Here is a 17,767-nt window from a genome sequence, read left to right as displayed (position 1 = left end):
ATTAAAAAACACTTTTAAAAAATGAATATAATCAAATAATTAAAAAAAAACACTTGTTAAAAAATGAATATAAATAAAATAATTAAAAAAAAAAGGAAAATTTTTATGAAATGAATAAAATCATTAAAAATAAAAAAAAGTATTAAAAAATCAATAAAATTATTAAAATATAAGAAGATTATTACAACATAAAGAAAATTATTAAAAACTAAGGAAAATCACTAAAGTATAAAGAAAAGTCTTAAGAAATATAGAAAATGATTAAAAAAATTAATAAAATTTATTATTAAAAATTCTTTTACGAGTAAAAAAAAATATTAAAAAATAAGATAAAATGATTAAAAAGTAAATAAAATCGTTAAAAAATAAAGAAAATAATTAAGAAATAAAGAAAATTGTTAAATAAGAAAGAAACTAATAATAAAATAAGTAATATTATTAAAAAATAAATAAAAGTATAAAAATAAATATAATAAAAAATTATTAAAATTATTAAAAAATCAATAAAATTATTAAAATATAAATAAAATTATTAAAAAGTAAATAAAGTTATTTTCCATAAATAAAATAATTTTTCAATAGATTTTGTCATGTTTAAATTTTTTTATTAATTTTTTAATTATTTTTTTACTTTTTTATGATTATATTAATTTTTTAATAATTTTATTTATTTTTTAATAATTTACTTTTATTTTATGATAATTTTTTTGTATTTGTGTACAATTTTCTTTATTTATTAATAATTTTCTTTATGTTTAACTCATTAAAAAATAAAATTATTAAAAAAATGAAATAATAAAAAAATAAATAAAATTATGAAAAAATAAACAAAATTAGTGAAAAATAAATAAAATTATTAAAAAATAAATAAAATAATTCCCAAATATGTAAAATTATAAAAAAATAAGTAAAATTATCAATAAATAAGATAAAATGCTTAAAAAAGTAAAATCATTAAAAAAAATAAAAGCATTAAAAAAATGAAATTATTAAAAAATAAATGAAATTATTAAAAAATAAATAAAATAATTAAACCATAAAGAAAATTATTAAAAAATATAAAATTATTAAAAAATAAATTTAATCATTAAATAAAATTCTTAAAATATAAATAAAATTATTAAAAATAAATAAAATTGTTAACTAATAAAATGATTTAAAATAAATAAAATTATTATAAAATAAATAAAATTATTAACAAATAAATAAAATTATTATAAAATAAATGAAATTATAATTAATATCAACAATATTTAAAAAATAAATATTGTTAAAAAATAAATGTAATCCTTAAAAAATAAATAAAATCATAAAAAAATGAAAATTATAAAGAAATGAATATAAGTTTAAAAAATAAATAAATGTATTAAAAAATAAAGAGAAGTATTAAGAAATAAAGAAAATTATTAAAAAATAAAAAAAATGATTAAAAGATAAATAAAATTATTAAAACATAAGATAAAATTATTAAAACGTAAATAAAATCATTAAAAAATAAATACAATTATTAAAAAATTAATAGAATTATTAAAAAATAAAGAAAATTAATCAAAATGAATAAAATTATTAAAAAATAAAGAAAATTATTAAAAAATAAATAGAATTATTAAAAATTAAAGAAAATTATTAAAAAATAAAGAAAATTATTAAAAAATAAAGAACATTATTAAAAAATAATATAATCATTAAAAATAAATAAAATTATTAAAAAAGAATATTATTAAAAAATAAAGAAAATTATTAGAAAATAAAGAATATTATTAGAAAATAAAGAATATTATTAAAAAATAAAGAAAATTATTTAAAAATGAGGAAAATACTTAAAACATAAATAAAAGTATTAAAAAATAAAGAAAATTATTAAAAAATAAATAAAAAATGTAAAAAATAAAGAAAATTCTCAAAAAATAAAGAAAAGTATTAAAAAATAAAGTTATTAAATAAAACGAAAAATGCAATACTTATAAATATTTAACATGTACCTTCGCAGTAATCTTCTGCATCACGTTGATGTTGAATCGTAACTTTTTGTTGCTATAATTCCTATTGAGAATAAACTCGCTGTAGGCATTTATCTCGCCCTGCCTCGCAAAAAAGGAAAGAAAAATAGGTGTAGACAAATAAGATAATAAAGTCAATATTCTAAGAAAATTCGGAAATTTTTATGTTTCATCTCACAAACATTTATAATAAAGAAAAGTTTTATATACACAGTTTCAGTTAAGTTGTGGCTTTTTTTACAGCGTATCTCTTTATTTGAAAGTCACCACTATCAAAGCCCGAAGGCCACTCGAGGATAATGATTAATGAATGTAAGGTGGTAGTATAGTAATCGATAATCGTGTAAATTAAGAACAGTTTGATTATTTATGGGGACGGCTCAACAAAAAAACTTGTTTACAATGGGTTTGAAGGCTACATGTTTTATTCAAGTGGGAAACAGACCAGTGGAACAGTGTTCCACTGGTGGGCAGTTCTGGGAGAAAAGCTTCCTTAATGGAATCTGCGTTTAAACTTAGACACACAGAGAGTGGGGGAAATCGTATATAGTGGGTGTAGCTAGTCGAGTGTTTTTGTGAAAGTCTGGAAAAGGAGGCCATAGATTAGAGTTCAGTCGAGCACTCGACACGAAAATGACGATAGAACAGAGACAGTCTCACAACGTCCTTTCTGTGGGAAAGAGTTGCAGGAGAGAGAACACGGCATTACCTACTAGGTTTCCAAGTTATTTTTGAACGCTATCAAGGCTGGATAGGCCGCACCGAGCAGCTCCTGTCAATATGTTGCAATAGTATTCCATTTTCAGAGTACATTATTCCATTAACATAGTAAAAATAGACTTTGTGGCTTAGTGGGGGTGCACTTTACTCTTTCCTGCAACCTCTCTCCCATAGAAGAGACGTTGCAAGCCTATCTTTGTTTTATCGTTATTTCCATGACAGATGTTCGTCTGAACTCCAATCTCTGGTCCCCCCTCGCCACTCTTTTATAAAAAAACACCCGTCTAGCTGAATCATCTGTGAAAAACTTTCCCCACTCTTTATCTATGCCTAAATCAAAACGTAGATTCCATGAACAAAGATTCTTTCTTAGAACTGCACGCCGGTGGAACTCTGTTCCGCCTGCCTGCTTCCCTCCGGACTACAACTTGGATGTCTTCAAGTCCAACGTAAACAAATTCTTGATGAGATTCCCCCTTAAGTAGACACTTTAAATATCCACACTAACGTACTGTACTTACAATAACTCTTATTCCTGAGTGGCTTCCGGGCCTTGATATGTGGTGGCCACCTTGTAAAAAAAAAGACATACCTAGCTCTTATACAGATAGAGGCTTGTATCAGCAGTGAGGTACCTACTGAAGCGGTAGAGGGATCCAATCATTTTTCCATCGATCTTGGCAACGGATTTGTATGCATGTGTTCCAGTTCAGATGATGAGTGGAGGTCAGAACCAGAAGCTTGTCAATACATGGGACTTCCCCAATACAAGAGCCGCTCATTTCACTTGGGGAGGGAAGGGGTCAGAATGCTTATAATAAAAAGAGAGAAGCTTGATTTTTGATGCATTAAAATTAACCACCCACCGTTTTCCTCATTGCACCACGTTCTCAAGACCCAAAGAGGCTAACTTTAAAGGGTTGCCATAGATGGCAGTGTCGTCTGTATAAATGTCTACGAATGATCTGAAAATGTGATTAGGGAGATCATTGATGAAGATAAGGAAGATAGTTGTACCTAGGATGAAACCTTAAGGGACGCCAGCGTTGATATTACGAGTTTCTGATTTCTGCTAATCAACCTATCTTATAAATCTATCAGAGATAAATGATTTAATAATTAAAATTACATTTCCAATGATTCCATAGCTGGTGATCTTGTCAAGTAAAACGTTTATGTGATACTTTATCGAAAGTCGTTGATATGTCAAGAGCTATTGTTCTAGAAATTAAGCCCTTGGCGAGAGATTCACAAATCCTGTTTGATATAAGAGAACATTAACTGTAGATCTCGCAGAACGGAAACCATATTGCATGTCTCTGAGCTGGTTAATTTGGCTTTATTTAAGTATTTAAAACATAGACTATCACAAGAGAAACCTTCCGTAGACGAGGTCAGTCCGCACTAGCTGCTTTGTATATCGCGGCTACAAAGTACTAACTTTTGTTAGAGCAATTCATTGACAGTAGATGTTTCTAAAGCAATCAGCAGCGACAGAGATTATCATTACATTTTACGACACGTCATAACTAGAATGTCGTAATATACGTTTTGGCGCTTTGGTCAGATTTAGAACCGTGACAAAACTATTCTTAAATAAATGCATATTATTAGCATATATTGGATTAAAGAATATTCTTCAAAAAACAATATGCCGATTAATTATGGAATATGATTTACTGTGCTGAAAAATATGCTGAAAAAATATTTGGATACGAGTTTTTAATTTACTTTTTTTCCCGGAAAAATTAAACGCAGAAAACCCTTAGTAAGTGAGGTCACATAAAAAAGAATTACCCGTTTACTACATACTCTGCAATATTTAGGGGAGATCAAACTATAAAACTTGCAATATTATACAAATTACTGAAATAGTAGCTTTGTAGTTCAAACCACCCTTATTAAAATTTAGTTGAAGTTTTCAATCTGTTTTTCTATTTGCACGCTAATTAACAAAAGTTAATGTACGTAAAATAACTTTTTACATACTTCTTAAACGCATATAATAATATCAAATAATTCATTTTCATTTTCATTTTTACTGATCAAAAGTTGCAAGGTTTCTTTAATTGTGCAGAATTCCAAAATCTAACGAACATCTGATAACAACTGCTTCTGATTGTCAAGGAGTCAGTACACGTAATTTTTCAATGCCAACTTGTGCAAAGCGTTGATCGCTGCGGATATTCCTTTCAATAAACTGAGCAACGACGTCTTCAGACAATTTCTACGTAAGAATTCAGTTACCAGATTTATATATGTAATTCTTTATCCCCATCTGGCATCAACTGAAATGAATGGCTTTAGTCTTGACAAACGTTTATGTCTGATTTTTACTCTTGATCTGCGATGGAACACGTACATCAAACCCGTTGCCCAAGCTGCCGGAAAAATGGTGGGATCGTTCTATCGCTCCAGTACAAATCTCACTGCTGATGCAATTCTCTACTTGTATAAGACAAAAGTACGTCCAAGGATGCAGTACTCTTTACACATCTGGGCAGGAGCTGCAAACAGCAGCTTATCATGCCTTGACATAGTTCAAAATAGGTTTCGTGGTCTAGTGGAGGATGTCCTTTTCTCATTCCTGCAATCTCTTCCCTACAGGAAAGACGTTGCGAGTCTGTCTCTGCTTTATCGTTATTGTCATAACAAGTGCTCGTCTGAGCTTCAATCTATGACACCTCCTTGCCTGACTTTCATGAAAAACACTTATCTAGCTGAAACCATTATTCATCATTTCATCCGCGCTTTATCTGTGCCTAAACCTAAATGTAGATTCCATGAACAAAGCTTCTTTCTTAGAACGGCACGCCGTTTTCCTGCTCTCCAACTAACTACAATATGGTCTTTTTCATGTCCAACGTGAACAAGTTCTTGATGAGCCATCTCCTTAATTATCCAACTTACCAAATTTCAACTACTAAGGATTATTACAACATTTTCCAATTGACTACTGTACACTCATTAGACTTTATACTGGAGTGGCCCCCGGGCTTTGATAGATGGTGATACTTTTGTAAAACAAAAAAATGTACAACTATAGAAACATTTTCGATCAGACTAAACTTAGAAACTGTTATGTTAGTAAAGTGTACGAAACAAACGTTAAATAACTCAGAGAAAAAGTTGCGGCAATGGAACTTTGGATGGTAATTGATGAAACGACTGATGTAGAGCAGCGTCTTATTGCTTGCTTTGTGTTTGGCATTCTAGGGGTCGAAGAGAAACGTGGAAAATGCTTTTTTGGAAACCTTGCATGCATGCCAAACATAAATTGCTCTACAATTGCGACATTTTTAAACGATTTATTGCAGATATTCGTAGCTAAAGCAAGTGCTTTACGGTAATATACTAATCATGCCAACAGATGCAGCTTCATATATGTCAAAAGCAATAAATGTTCTTCAAGTATTTTACCCTAAAATAATACACGTCACGCGATTAGCTCACGGTTTGCACAAGGTTGTGGAATTGGTAAGGCAAGCCTCCCCAAATGTAAATAAGCTAACGTTTACTGCAAGAGTATATATTTAAAGCCACCCAATGGGACGGGCAAAATTCAGAGGACTAGCTTCATGGGTTCCACTTCCATAGAGTCCTAATGTAACGAGGCTAAGTACCTGGTTAGATACAGCGCACTATTGTGCTAAGCATTTACATAAAATTACTACTGTCCTGATGCTCCCAGATTCAACAGAGAAACTTGAGTACTAGCAATTGTTGTAGGATGCAGCACAGCTTATTGACTTCAGATTTGTCGCAAACACTTTTTCAATATCAACAAAATATATTACAAGTTGAGACGAAAGAGCTGAGTTTCTTGATATGTATTGCATTAGCTGCATAAGTTGAGACAACCCTTGAGGAAATATACGGCTCCTGATTTCTCCAAAAGTTTAGTTGTATGCATTCAAAGAACAAAGGTTTTAGTGTTTTAAAACATCTCAATGCACAAATCAATGGGAAAGTTCGTAGTTCGCCAGAGAGTTTTATGCGTCGACGAGAGTGCCAGCTTCAAGTTTATTACGGTAGTTTCCTGCAACGTGGAAGGAGTCTTCTCACAATATAGGCCTGTTTTAGCGGATAACCGAAGACAATTTCATTTTGATAATTTAAAGTAAGATTTAATTGTAAAATGCAACGGATAAAATATTTAAGTTTTATAGTGTTTTTAATAGAACTTAACACAAGCAATAGTAAACGAATTACACAAAATAAAAGCAAAATGTATTGTAGCTAACGTAAAAGTAATTTACTAAATATTCAAATATTCGCTTGAAATACGTTGAAAATATGCGATTTTATTTTAAACTAGCAGGTCGCCCGGCGTTGTCCGGTCGTAAAATACGCTTAAATATGATATTTTGATTAATTAGAGATTTCGTATTTATTATTCTATTAAACTGGACTACTAATGATATAAAAAGTTTTTTTAAAAATTTCTCGTACGCCACCACCGAGAATCGAAACCAAAACGTTTAGCTTACGATTTACTTTTTTGTTGCGTTAATGCCTGAGCTATGAAAACATATTTTTTGGAAGGCTTAAAATTAAAACATGAACCAATAGCTATTACGTTACGCATGCATATTTGTAATGCCGTCATTCTACCTTCACCTGGCAAATTGCATTTAAAAAAAAAAATTTCACACTTTTGCACCGATTTTTCCCGGTTAACACCCAAATATAAAGTTTCGCATGGGTTCGAATACCCGATATATTAAGTCTGTGTTAATGTCTGTAGAATAAAAATTGACAGAGGAGTTTGGTAGGCAAAATTTTTTAAACGAATGTACATATGCATACATAAATATATATATATTTATAGAAAGTGTTTTGTGTTTACTATAAGTTTTTTACGCAAATATTACGCCAGTATAAATTATGCAGAATAATCACACGCAATAGTTAGCTAAAGATGAGCATTCCATAACACTCCCCCCCAAAAAAAAAACTAATAGGAAATTAATTAAAATGAATGCTTAAAAGAATATGCAAATTAGCTAAATTTTTTGCAGATAAATGCAATTCCTCGACCCATATATAACAAATTTATATTTTCTTTTGAAATAACTAGAAAAACGCTTCATTTTTTGGCCTTGTTTTAAGGGGAGCTGTTTTTTCCACATTAAACACGCTTTTGTGTCACATGTTGCTTTCAGGGGGAAATAAATACCAATAAATAGAAAAATGGTGTTTAATATGAATATCAATACACAAAACCCCCAAATTTATAAGAGTACTAGCAGTTCAGTCCGGCTTTGCGAGAGTCCTATGTACTGTTCATAACTCTATGGACAAATGTATGGATATATAATAAAAGTTTAATTCATGTTCAGGTAACGTATACCTAAAATTTCAAGTGTTTAGCATACAAATTGGCGGAGGAGTTTGGTAGAATTAAACTGTTTGTAAAATTTCAAATTGGCTGAGTAATTTGGTAGAAACCGCAGAGGTCAAATTTAAACTTTGAGCCCAATTTTAACCCCTTAACATTTGTTGTTTTGGGTTTAAATCCAATTTAAAAGTTTGATCCATATCCAAGTAAAATTCATCTAAAATATTTTAAACCCAAAATTGGCAGAAGAGTTTGGTAGAGCTTTCAAATATCAAATCGTTGAACTTTGACGATTGACAGCCAAATTCTGGCCAAAAACCGATTAAAAAGATTTTCCCAAATCTCAATACCCCTTATGTCAAATTTTGAGTCTGTAGACTGAAAATTGACGGAGTAGTTTGTTAAGGACATGTGCACACACAGACACATTGACACACACACAAACAATTTTACTTTTATAGATATACTGGCAGTTGCTCGGGCATTATGTACTTTTCATAATTTAGCACATATATTCAAAAATTTGATTAATGTCCAGGTAACCTATATCTAAAATCCTAAATGTTTTTTTTTACACAAGCATCACCACATTATCAAGGCCAAGAGACCACTCGAGGATAAGGGTTAAAGACAATATAGTAATCAATTCGGTAGATTTGTTAACTTATATGGAACGGCTCATCAAGAACTTGTTTACCTTAGACTTGAAGACAACCATATTGTAGGTAGCTGGAAAGCAGGAAAACGGAAGACAATTCCACAGTCGTGCAGTTCTAAGAAAGAAGCTTTGTTCATGGAATCTACATTTAGGTTTAGGCACAGATAAAGAGTGGGGGAATTATTGATAGTGTTTTCAGCTAGACGAGTGTTTCTTGTGAAAGTTTGGCGAGGGGAGTCCATAGACTGAAGCTCAGTCGAACACTTTCCATGAATATAACGATACATCAGAGACAAACTCGCAACATCTCTTCTGTGAGATAGAGGTTGCAGGGAAGAGAAAAGGACATCTCCTACGAGGCTATGAAGTCTATTTTGAACTCTATCAAGGCAGGACACTTTGTCCTGTTGGCAGCCAAATGTTCGCCCAAAAACTAAGTAAAAAGCTCGCTGCATGTTTGAATAACCTTTATATAAAATTTCAAATGTTTTTGTTTTTACATGGGAGTCACTACTTATCAAGGCCCAGAGGCCACTCAGGGATAAGGGTTATTGCGTGTACAGTAATCAATGTGATAGTATTGTAGTAAACATTAGTATTGGAGATTTAATAGAGTGTCTTACTTAAGGGGGCGGTTTGTCAGGAATTTGTTTATGTTGGACTTGAAGACATCCAAGTTGTAGTCAGGTGGGAAACAGGCAAACGGAAGAGAGTTCCACAACCGTGCATAGAATCTACGTTTGGATTTAGGCACAGATAAAGACTGGGGAAAATTATTGACAGTAGTTTCAGCCAGACGGGTGTTTCTCGTGGTTTAGACCAACAATTGGTTGAATAGTTCGCTAAAGACCGCAAAGGTCACATCTTTTAGCCTTTGATCACTTGCCAGCCATATTTTCAGCCAAAAACCGATTAAAAAGCTTACCCAATGTCTGAATACATTTTATGTAAAATTTCAAATGTTTAGACCAAAATTACCTAAGTAATTTGGTAGAAACCGCAGGTAACAATGTTTTACACTTTGACCTACATTTTGACGTTTAAACATTTATTGTTTTGGTCTAAAATCGAATTAAAACTTTGACCCATCTACAAGTAACGTTCATCTAAAAGTGTTTAGACCTAAAATTGGCGGAGGAGTATGGCAGAGTTTTAAAGGTTAAATCGTTGAACTTTGACCACTTGACAGCCAAATTTCTTGTCGAAAACGAATTAAAAAAGATTTTCCCGAATCTCAATACGCCTTACCAAATCTCGAGTCTGTAGACTGAAAATTGACAGAGTAGTTTGGTAAGAAAATGTACACACACAGAGACAATTTCACTTTTATAGATATATAGATAGATATTCCGTAGCCAAAAAATATATATTCTGTTTAAAAGCAGTGCATACTTTTTCAAAGACACATTTCTGTGAAAATTAGTATATTCGTAAGCATATGCTGGAGGAATATTTTCCGCATATCACGAGAATATATAGGATACTGCAAAATCATATTGCTACAGCACTAGTCGTAATAATGTTAATGCTTAAACAAAATATCTATACTAAAAATGAATTAAAATCCAATTAGTTGGCATTTGAATAAGTTATGAAGAGAGGAACACACCACTCTTTTGGTAGAAATAACAAAACTTTAAAACTATTCTTTTTGTTAAAGGTAACCATCCATTCGGACCATCCATTTTGGTAAAAGTACATAAATTTTCGGACTGCCCATTTTAGTAGGTGTGAATAGACTTCCAAACCATTTATTTTAGTAGTGGTAACACGATATGCTAACCACCCATTTTTGAAAGGGGGTCACAAGATTTTCGGACCATCTATTTTAGTAAGGTAACTAAACTTTCAAACCATTCTTTTTCTTAGGTGTAACAAGATTTTCAGAAAACTCATTATAGTAGGGTAACTGAACTTTCAAACCAACCTTTTTGGTCGTATAACAAGATTTTTGGGACCACCTAACAAAAGTTTCGAACCACCTTTTGTGGATGAGGTAAAAAGACGTGCGCACCATAGGTTTTGGTAGAGGTAATGATATTTTCGAATCAGCCTTTTTTTTTAAGTGAGGTAACTATTTTCAGACCATAATTTTTGGTAGAGTTAACAAGATATAAAAATTAACATTTTTGGTAGAGGTAATAATATTTCAGATAACTATTTTTGGTAAAACAGAGAAGGTTATATACAAGCACGAGGACAGAGAGAGGTATAGATATATATATATAGATATATATAGAGAGAGAGAAAGAGAGAGAAAGAGATAGGTATAGATAGAGAGAGTGAGAAAGAGAGGGGTATAGATAGAGAGAGGGAGAAAGAGAGGGGTATAGAGAGAGGGAAAAAGAGATAGGCATACATAGAGAGAGGAAGAAAGAGAGGGGTATAGATAGAGAGGAGTATAGATAGAGAGAGGTAGAAAGAGAGGGGTATATATAGAGAGGTAGAAAGAGAGGGGTATAGATAGAGAGAGGGAGAAAGAAAGGGGTATAGATAGAGAGGAAGAAAGAGAAGGTATAGATAGAGAGAGGGAGAAAGAGGGGTATAGATATAGGGAGGGGAAAAAGAGAGGTAAATATAGAAAGAGGGCGAAAGAAGGATCTATAGATAGATAGATAGATAGAGAGAGACAGAGACAGAGAGAGAGAGAGAGAGAGAGAGAGAGAGAGAGAGAAAGGGCGAGGTATAGATAAAGAGACATATACAGATAGAAAGTGGGAGAGATGGATTAAGAAACAGTGAGTGAGAGTAACCTACCTCTGTGAGCAAGATTCTACTTTTTACCAATACCTGCAACTCCTTCTTCAAATCTTTCTCTGGTAATTCGCTCGTCTCCTTCAATTCCTGAAACGTGAGACTGTCGGTATTGTTGAAGAGAAGCAGAATAGCAGTGTGGTATGTACCCATTGTTACGGTGTATAGCTTTTTTAAATAATTAAATTGGACAACAGCTGCAAGATAAAAAAAAAAAATGATGTAAGAAAGGGGCACACCGGGATCACCAACACTATCTCAACGAAAAATAAAACATTAGAAAAACTCCGGTTTTATTAATTAGCATCTTAAAACATGAAGAAAAGAAATAATCCCTCTTAAACATAAGCAATATATTTGTAAGTAAATAAATATTGTTTTAAAATAAGTACTTTTTTTTCTAATTATAACTAAATACTTCACTTAAAAACATGGCAAGAAAGAAGAAGAAAAAAGAAGAAACAAACAAAATACTGAGTATGGAGTTTGACTTCCAAATATATTTCAATTATAAATTTTAAACAAGTAAAATATTTGTTTATTTTCGTAATATTGCGTTGTAATTTGGCTTTCAAGCGCACCTGATCCGTATTTTATTTTATTCAAATAAAATCAACGCTTCTATAACGGAATTCACACCGCACACACACACACACATACACACATATATATATATAAGAAATACATTATATATATATATATATATATATATATATATATATATATATATATATATATATATGTATATGTATATGTTGCATACTGGGTCTTTTTAGGAGAGAGAAATATATCGGGTATATTTTAAGGAGAGACGGGGGCTTGTAATAATTGGTCGAGGGAAGAGATAGAAGAGAGAGGCATTTATATAGTTTACAGGCTGTGGTTCTTAAAACATATTTCTTCTTAACACATATATTAGGAGAGGGATGAGTTATCAGTTCTTTTATCATAGGAGGGGACAGTCATTACTTCTTGATAGAGAGGGAGACACATTCCTTAAGATGTTGAAGAGACCCATTACTTAGATGGGTTTATACACAAAGTTCATTATAGAAATGAGTGGAACAAAGTTCATATAAATGATTCACCATGCCTTTGTTTGTTGAGAATGACACAACACAAGACGCAGTTACAAAATGATGATGTTCCTTTATTTCTTCGACCGGTCGATGAAGACATTCCAGAAATTCAAAGTCACTGCAAGACTACAACATCTAACCCTTCGCTTCACAAGGGGGATTCGATCCGGACTCGACTCTCCTGTCTGACCCTGTCTCTGTCTGTTCAACTCTCTCCTGGGCTCTGTCTAAAACTAGCCCTATATTGAGAATTCATTTCTCAGCCATGACGTCATCGCATGACCAAAAAAGTGCTTGATCGATCCCGTGGCTTGAACATGCCTCACATGTCTCGTTCGCCTCATGTCCGAGAATGTACTCGACTCACGTTGTCCTGAACTCACGTACACTGTTCACACATGCCTGCAAACCAGAGTTCTCTAACCTATTTTCGGCCTAACTTATGTTTCAATATTTTAAATTTGCTATTGTTCGTTTTTCTCATTGACCTTGTTTCAATTCAATTTTCATAAACAGAATTGAATCATCAAATTCCTTTTCAAACAAACATATCTGCTATTTTATATTAACACTAAACAATGGGAATTCCTTCCTGAATCTTAATTCCAAACCTAGCTTTCCAGGTTCGAATTCTCGGTCTATCCTATCTAATTTTTACTTAAAAGAAAAGGGGGCCTGTTCTTGTAACTCACACACACACATTATATATATATATATATATATATATATATATATATATATATATATATATATATATAAGAAATAAAATTTAAAGTTCAAAGTTTAATAACACTTTATTACAAATCAGATGAAGAAAGAGAAAGAAAGAAAAAAGAACCTTGGTTAACCATGAACTTTCGAAACTGAATGCTTCTCATCAAAAGTGGCGAAAAAGTCAGGTTTATATATCTAAAAAATCGCAATGAGAACATTAACTTAGAATTTAGGTAGCGATAGACTATATGCATATCGCAGTAAGACCGATTTTGATTATGTATATAGAGTGTATTATTTATTCATTTTTCTTTCTACCTATATTATCAAAATCGTTTTTACTGCTCTATGCATACAATGGGACCGAATGGAAATTTAATACTGCCATGAACATCCCTCTTTTAAAGGAATCTGGTTCAAGACGTATAAGGGGATAACTTCTTCGGAATAGTAGTATATACATATTTTCTATTTCTATCCTATTTCAAAGTTAATGTATTTGTGACAAATTCGTTGTAAACATATACACGTGGCTTCTTCGCCTCTTTTGGTGAGAAGCATTTGGCTTCGAAATGCTATGCCCTAAAGAAATTCTGATTTACTTTTTCTTATTCATCTAATGGCGTAATAAAGTTTTATTTAACTATGAATCTCATCTTTTATTTCTTATATTAATTGCTCCACTTACACGTGTAGAGCTTTTACTATCTTGATAGCTTAAAACTTGCTTGGATTTTTATAAATTTTATTTATGACTATATATATATATATATATATATATATATATATATGTGTGTGTGTGTGTGTGTGTGTGTGTGTGTTAATATTTATCTAAAAATATTATCTTTATAAAGCTCGTTCGACAAAAACGTTCAGATCCCTTTAGTGAATTAAGAAAAAAGCGGCCAATCTAAGCGCAAAATGCAGCATTCGGACTAATTGTCGTTGAATACTCTCTGACTGGTTATTGTTTTAGCGCGATGACTTGGCATTTATCAATACCTAATTTCCCCCAATGATTATGTTTATTTCTGGTAGCCTAAAGTTAGACCACCAGATAACAAAGTCCAGCTTGACCATTTGACTGTGTCTGAATCTCCCTACTGACAATAATTGATTGTGTAAGCTGAAACGCTGATGTCTGTAGATATAAAAAATAAGTGTTACTATTTATTATAAAATATTATAACTATGCTGTTATCCATAAACTAGTGTTTTTCTGGTCTCTCCAATTTATTAGTAAGGCTCAACATGCCGAGATTCGTAATTAGGACTCAGACGACTATGATTGGAACAGTCCTGGTATCATAAATAAAAGGTACCGAGATATATTTAAAAGACCAAAAACTACTAGTGGGGAAGTATATAAAAAAAATATACAGAGTAGAACGATAAGGCAGTCGTGTTAAAAATCAGCAACATTACAGCTTTATTGAATTGATTTTTTTTTTCAATAAACTTTTTAAAATAAAGCTGCAGTGTTGCTGATTTTGAAAGCGACTGCCTTATCATTCTACTCTGTATATTTTGTTTTTTATTGAGGCGGTGATTGGGGCTAAATGCGACTGCATTGAATAGATGTCAGCTCTAATACACAATCAAGTTACTTGAATTGATTTTTTAAAAGTAACCTTTTTAAAAGTAACTTGATTGTGTATTAGAGCTGACATCTATTCAATCCAGTCGCATTTTGCCTCAATTACCGCCTCGGTACAGGTCTGGAAATGGGAGCATGTCTTTTCCACGAGCACATGTGGAAGCTCGGCAAAAACTCGGTGGCTACCGGCGATTACGCTTTGGTGTTGTGGGATGTTATGTTGGTGATGTTCTCGACGTAAAGTAGTCCAGCGGGTTCGGGTTGCAAGAAGAGGGGGCAGTAAGATAAGGCTACGAAGTCGTAGCACTCCTTCTGAAGTCAAGCCTGGGTCTCTTTTGACTTGTTGGCCGGCGCTGAGTCCTGATGCCACACCCAATGCATAACTTGGATTGATGGAGAGCGTTTTTGATCTCGCTCATTGAACATTGTGTCACTTTCAGACATGATAGAAAGCCCCTGTCGCTTTTGGTATTTGTACACAACTGATGATGATCTTCAACAAAACAAACAAAAAACAAACAAAAAAAAACAAAACAAAAAAAACCCGGTTTTCATAAAACGGAGATATGATCATGTCTTTTCGAAGGCGCCAATCTTATCGGTCCACGCTGTATTAAAAGTAATGAAAGTTGAAAAGCAGAACTTACCCATACAAGAATAATGAACCCAAATCAATTTGCGACCGCAGAAGATATTGTTATAAAACGTTTCAAACTGGAAAAAAAGGGTTGAAATAAGCAGTATTAGAAGTTATATTTAATTATTCTAAAAATCACAATGATAATTAATAATAAGTAATTAATATTAATTAATAATAATAATAATAATAATAATGATAATAATAATAATAATAATAATAATAATAATAATACGAAGAAGAGGGAGGAGGAAAAAGAGGAGGAAGAAGAATAAGAAAAATAGACATCGTCAGCTAAGTTAACTAACCCCTCCCCCCAAAAAATATTGTAGCATCTGCATTGACTGGCATCACACCAAATGCTCAACGAGAGTTAGCACTAACCAGACTTCTACTGGATGAATGTGAAAAGGACTGCGACCTTGCCAACGTTCATCCTTACACAAATCCTTATCATTGCCAGCTAGAAATGAATAGCTAGTGGTTGTTAAGATGATGAACATTTATTTGCAAAGGTTATCCAAAGAGGTGAAAAGTACTGGAAATATGGGGAGACTTGTTGTCACCAACGCCCCAAAGACATCCACCAGTTATTAGTGAGCAGTCTGCGATGATGACCTGCGTAAGAACTCATAGTGAGCTATAGTTTTTTTAAAAAGAATATTTATTTATAATAATAATAATAATAATAATAATAATAATAATAATAATAATAATAATAATAAAAACTAGCAGGACCCATGGAAATTCGACGAAATGAATAATATTTTAATTAGTAGACATACTTTTATGAAACTGATAGTTTTCTGAATAGCGACATTTTTTGGACAGAAAAATCAATAACCCGCAGAAGAATAGAGTTTATGGACATTTCTCTGAAAATTGTGCTCATTGTTTTTTTTTAAGTATATAATATACCCGAATGAGATAAATTAATTACTAATAAATACTCAAACAGTAATATTGTGTTACATAGTTCAATACAAATACTATAATCACATTGTAAGAAATAATCTTTAAATTACTGTAATAACGGTGAGGAGAACCGCAGCAATGGCTGCTAAGTGTGGACGTGTTCTCTTTGTAGGAAGGCGTTGTCATTCGAACCCGAAACCCGTCGGAAACAAAAAAATAAGAAGATAAATGCAAATTTAGGCGCTGTCGTTGTTGGAGGCGGCAGTAAAAAAAAGGACTCTTTTGTTGTTCCATGGAAAGTTGAGAAGAGGACGAAAATAGAATTACGATGGCGGCGAGGAATAAAAAAATAGAACTGATTAAGAAGAATTTCGAATCGAACCCCTTTTTTGCCTGCTTTTACTGCTCTGGAAAGAAGCCAAGGTTCCGCGGTGAAGAAAACACAAACACAATTTCGATGTAGTGCTCCTCCTGAACGGCACTGCCTGAGTCCAGTGGCAAGAAGAAGTCCAGGACGGCTGGAAACAATGCCGAAACAAGCGGAGAGCACAGAGCAGCTGGGATTCTCAAATGGTCACGCCTTTTGGTACTGACCAGGCTCAGCGTTGCTTAACTCCGATGATCTAACGGGAACTGGTTTGTCAACGTGATTATGTCGTATATTCATCAACATAGAAATTCGAAAAACTATACTTACCATTTGCACACTTTTTTCTAATTCTCGAGGGATAGCAAACGTTGGAAACCCACTTTGTCGAATCGGCCATGCTCCAGCCTGTTGTGCAAATATACATAAATAAAAAGTTTTTATCATAATTTAATTTTGGCTTGAGATGGGGCATTCTATGGGATGCCAGACATTTACACACTATTTCAATCACTCCAATTGAAAGATCTTTTTTTTTAATATTTTGACAACCATTTTTGGTGCAATTATTTGCATTTCTTTTACACTTGGTTCACCGAGTATATTTGCCAGGTAATTTTTGAAATTCTTTTACATGGGTCAGATTGCTGTTATAATTACTTGAATTATGGAGATCTTCTTTAGATTCCAGTTTCTTTTCATACCGTACAGAATACCTTTATATTTAATTATCTCCCTTAGTTCTGTTCAGGCCAGCATCATTATGGGCACTTACTTCAACCTGGATTGCTACATTCTTTCTCGTGTCGCATATCCTTAAAAACCATAAATAGTTTGACCCTTTGTGAGGTTACTAAAAATGTTCTGTTCCTTGATGCGAACTTTAAGAGCTTTCGGGATCAAAGGAAGACGAAAAAAAACAAAACAAAAAAAAACAGGAATATAAAAATTACTACGCAGAAAAATGTTTCCAATTTTCTGCGTA

The 17,767-nt window shown here is 32.3% G+C and overlaps 1 protein-coding gene across 1 annotated transcript in view; it reads right to left on the bottom strand.

Moving 5' to 3' along the window:
• LOC145248259 (cullin-2-like) overlaps positions 1-17,767 on the bottom strand; it is a 91,746-nt gene that overhangs the window by 20,034 nt on the left and 53,945 nt on the right. The window contains exons 14-17 of the mRNA XM_080110133.1: positions 17,113-17,190; positions 15,511-15,577; positions 11,477-11,670; positions 1,983-2,081 (exon numbers count right to left, since the gene is read on the bottom strand). Coding sequence (XP_079966259.1) covers positions 1,983-2,081; positions 11,477-11,670; positions 15,511-15,577; positions 17,113-17,190 — 438 coding nt within the window. The remainder of the gene's footprint in view (positions 1-1,982; positions 2,082-11,476; positions 11,671-15,510; positions 15,578-17,112; positions 17,191-17,767) is intronic.

Source organism: Euprymna scolopes, chromosome 26 (assembly GCF_053919585.1).
Source record: "Euprymna scolopes isolate OS-2025 chromosome 26, ASM5391958v1, whole genome shotgun sequence".
NCBI lineage: Eukaryota > Metazoa > Mollusca > Cephalopoda > Sepiida > Sepiolidae > Euprymna > Euprymna scolopes.
This window is presented reverse-complemented; position numbering and strand designations above follow the sequence as displayed.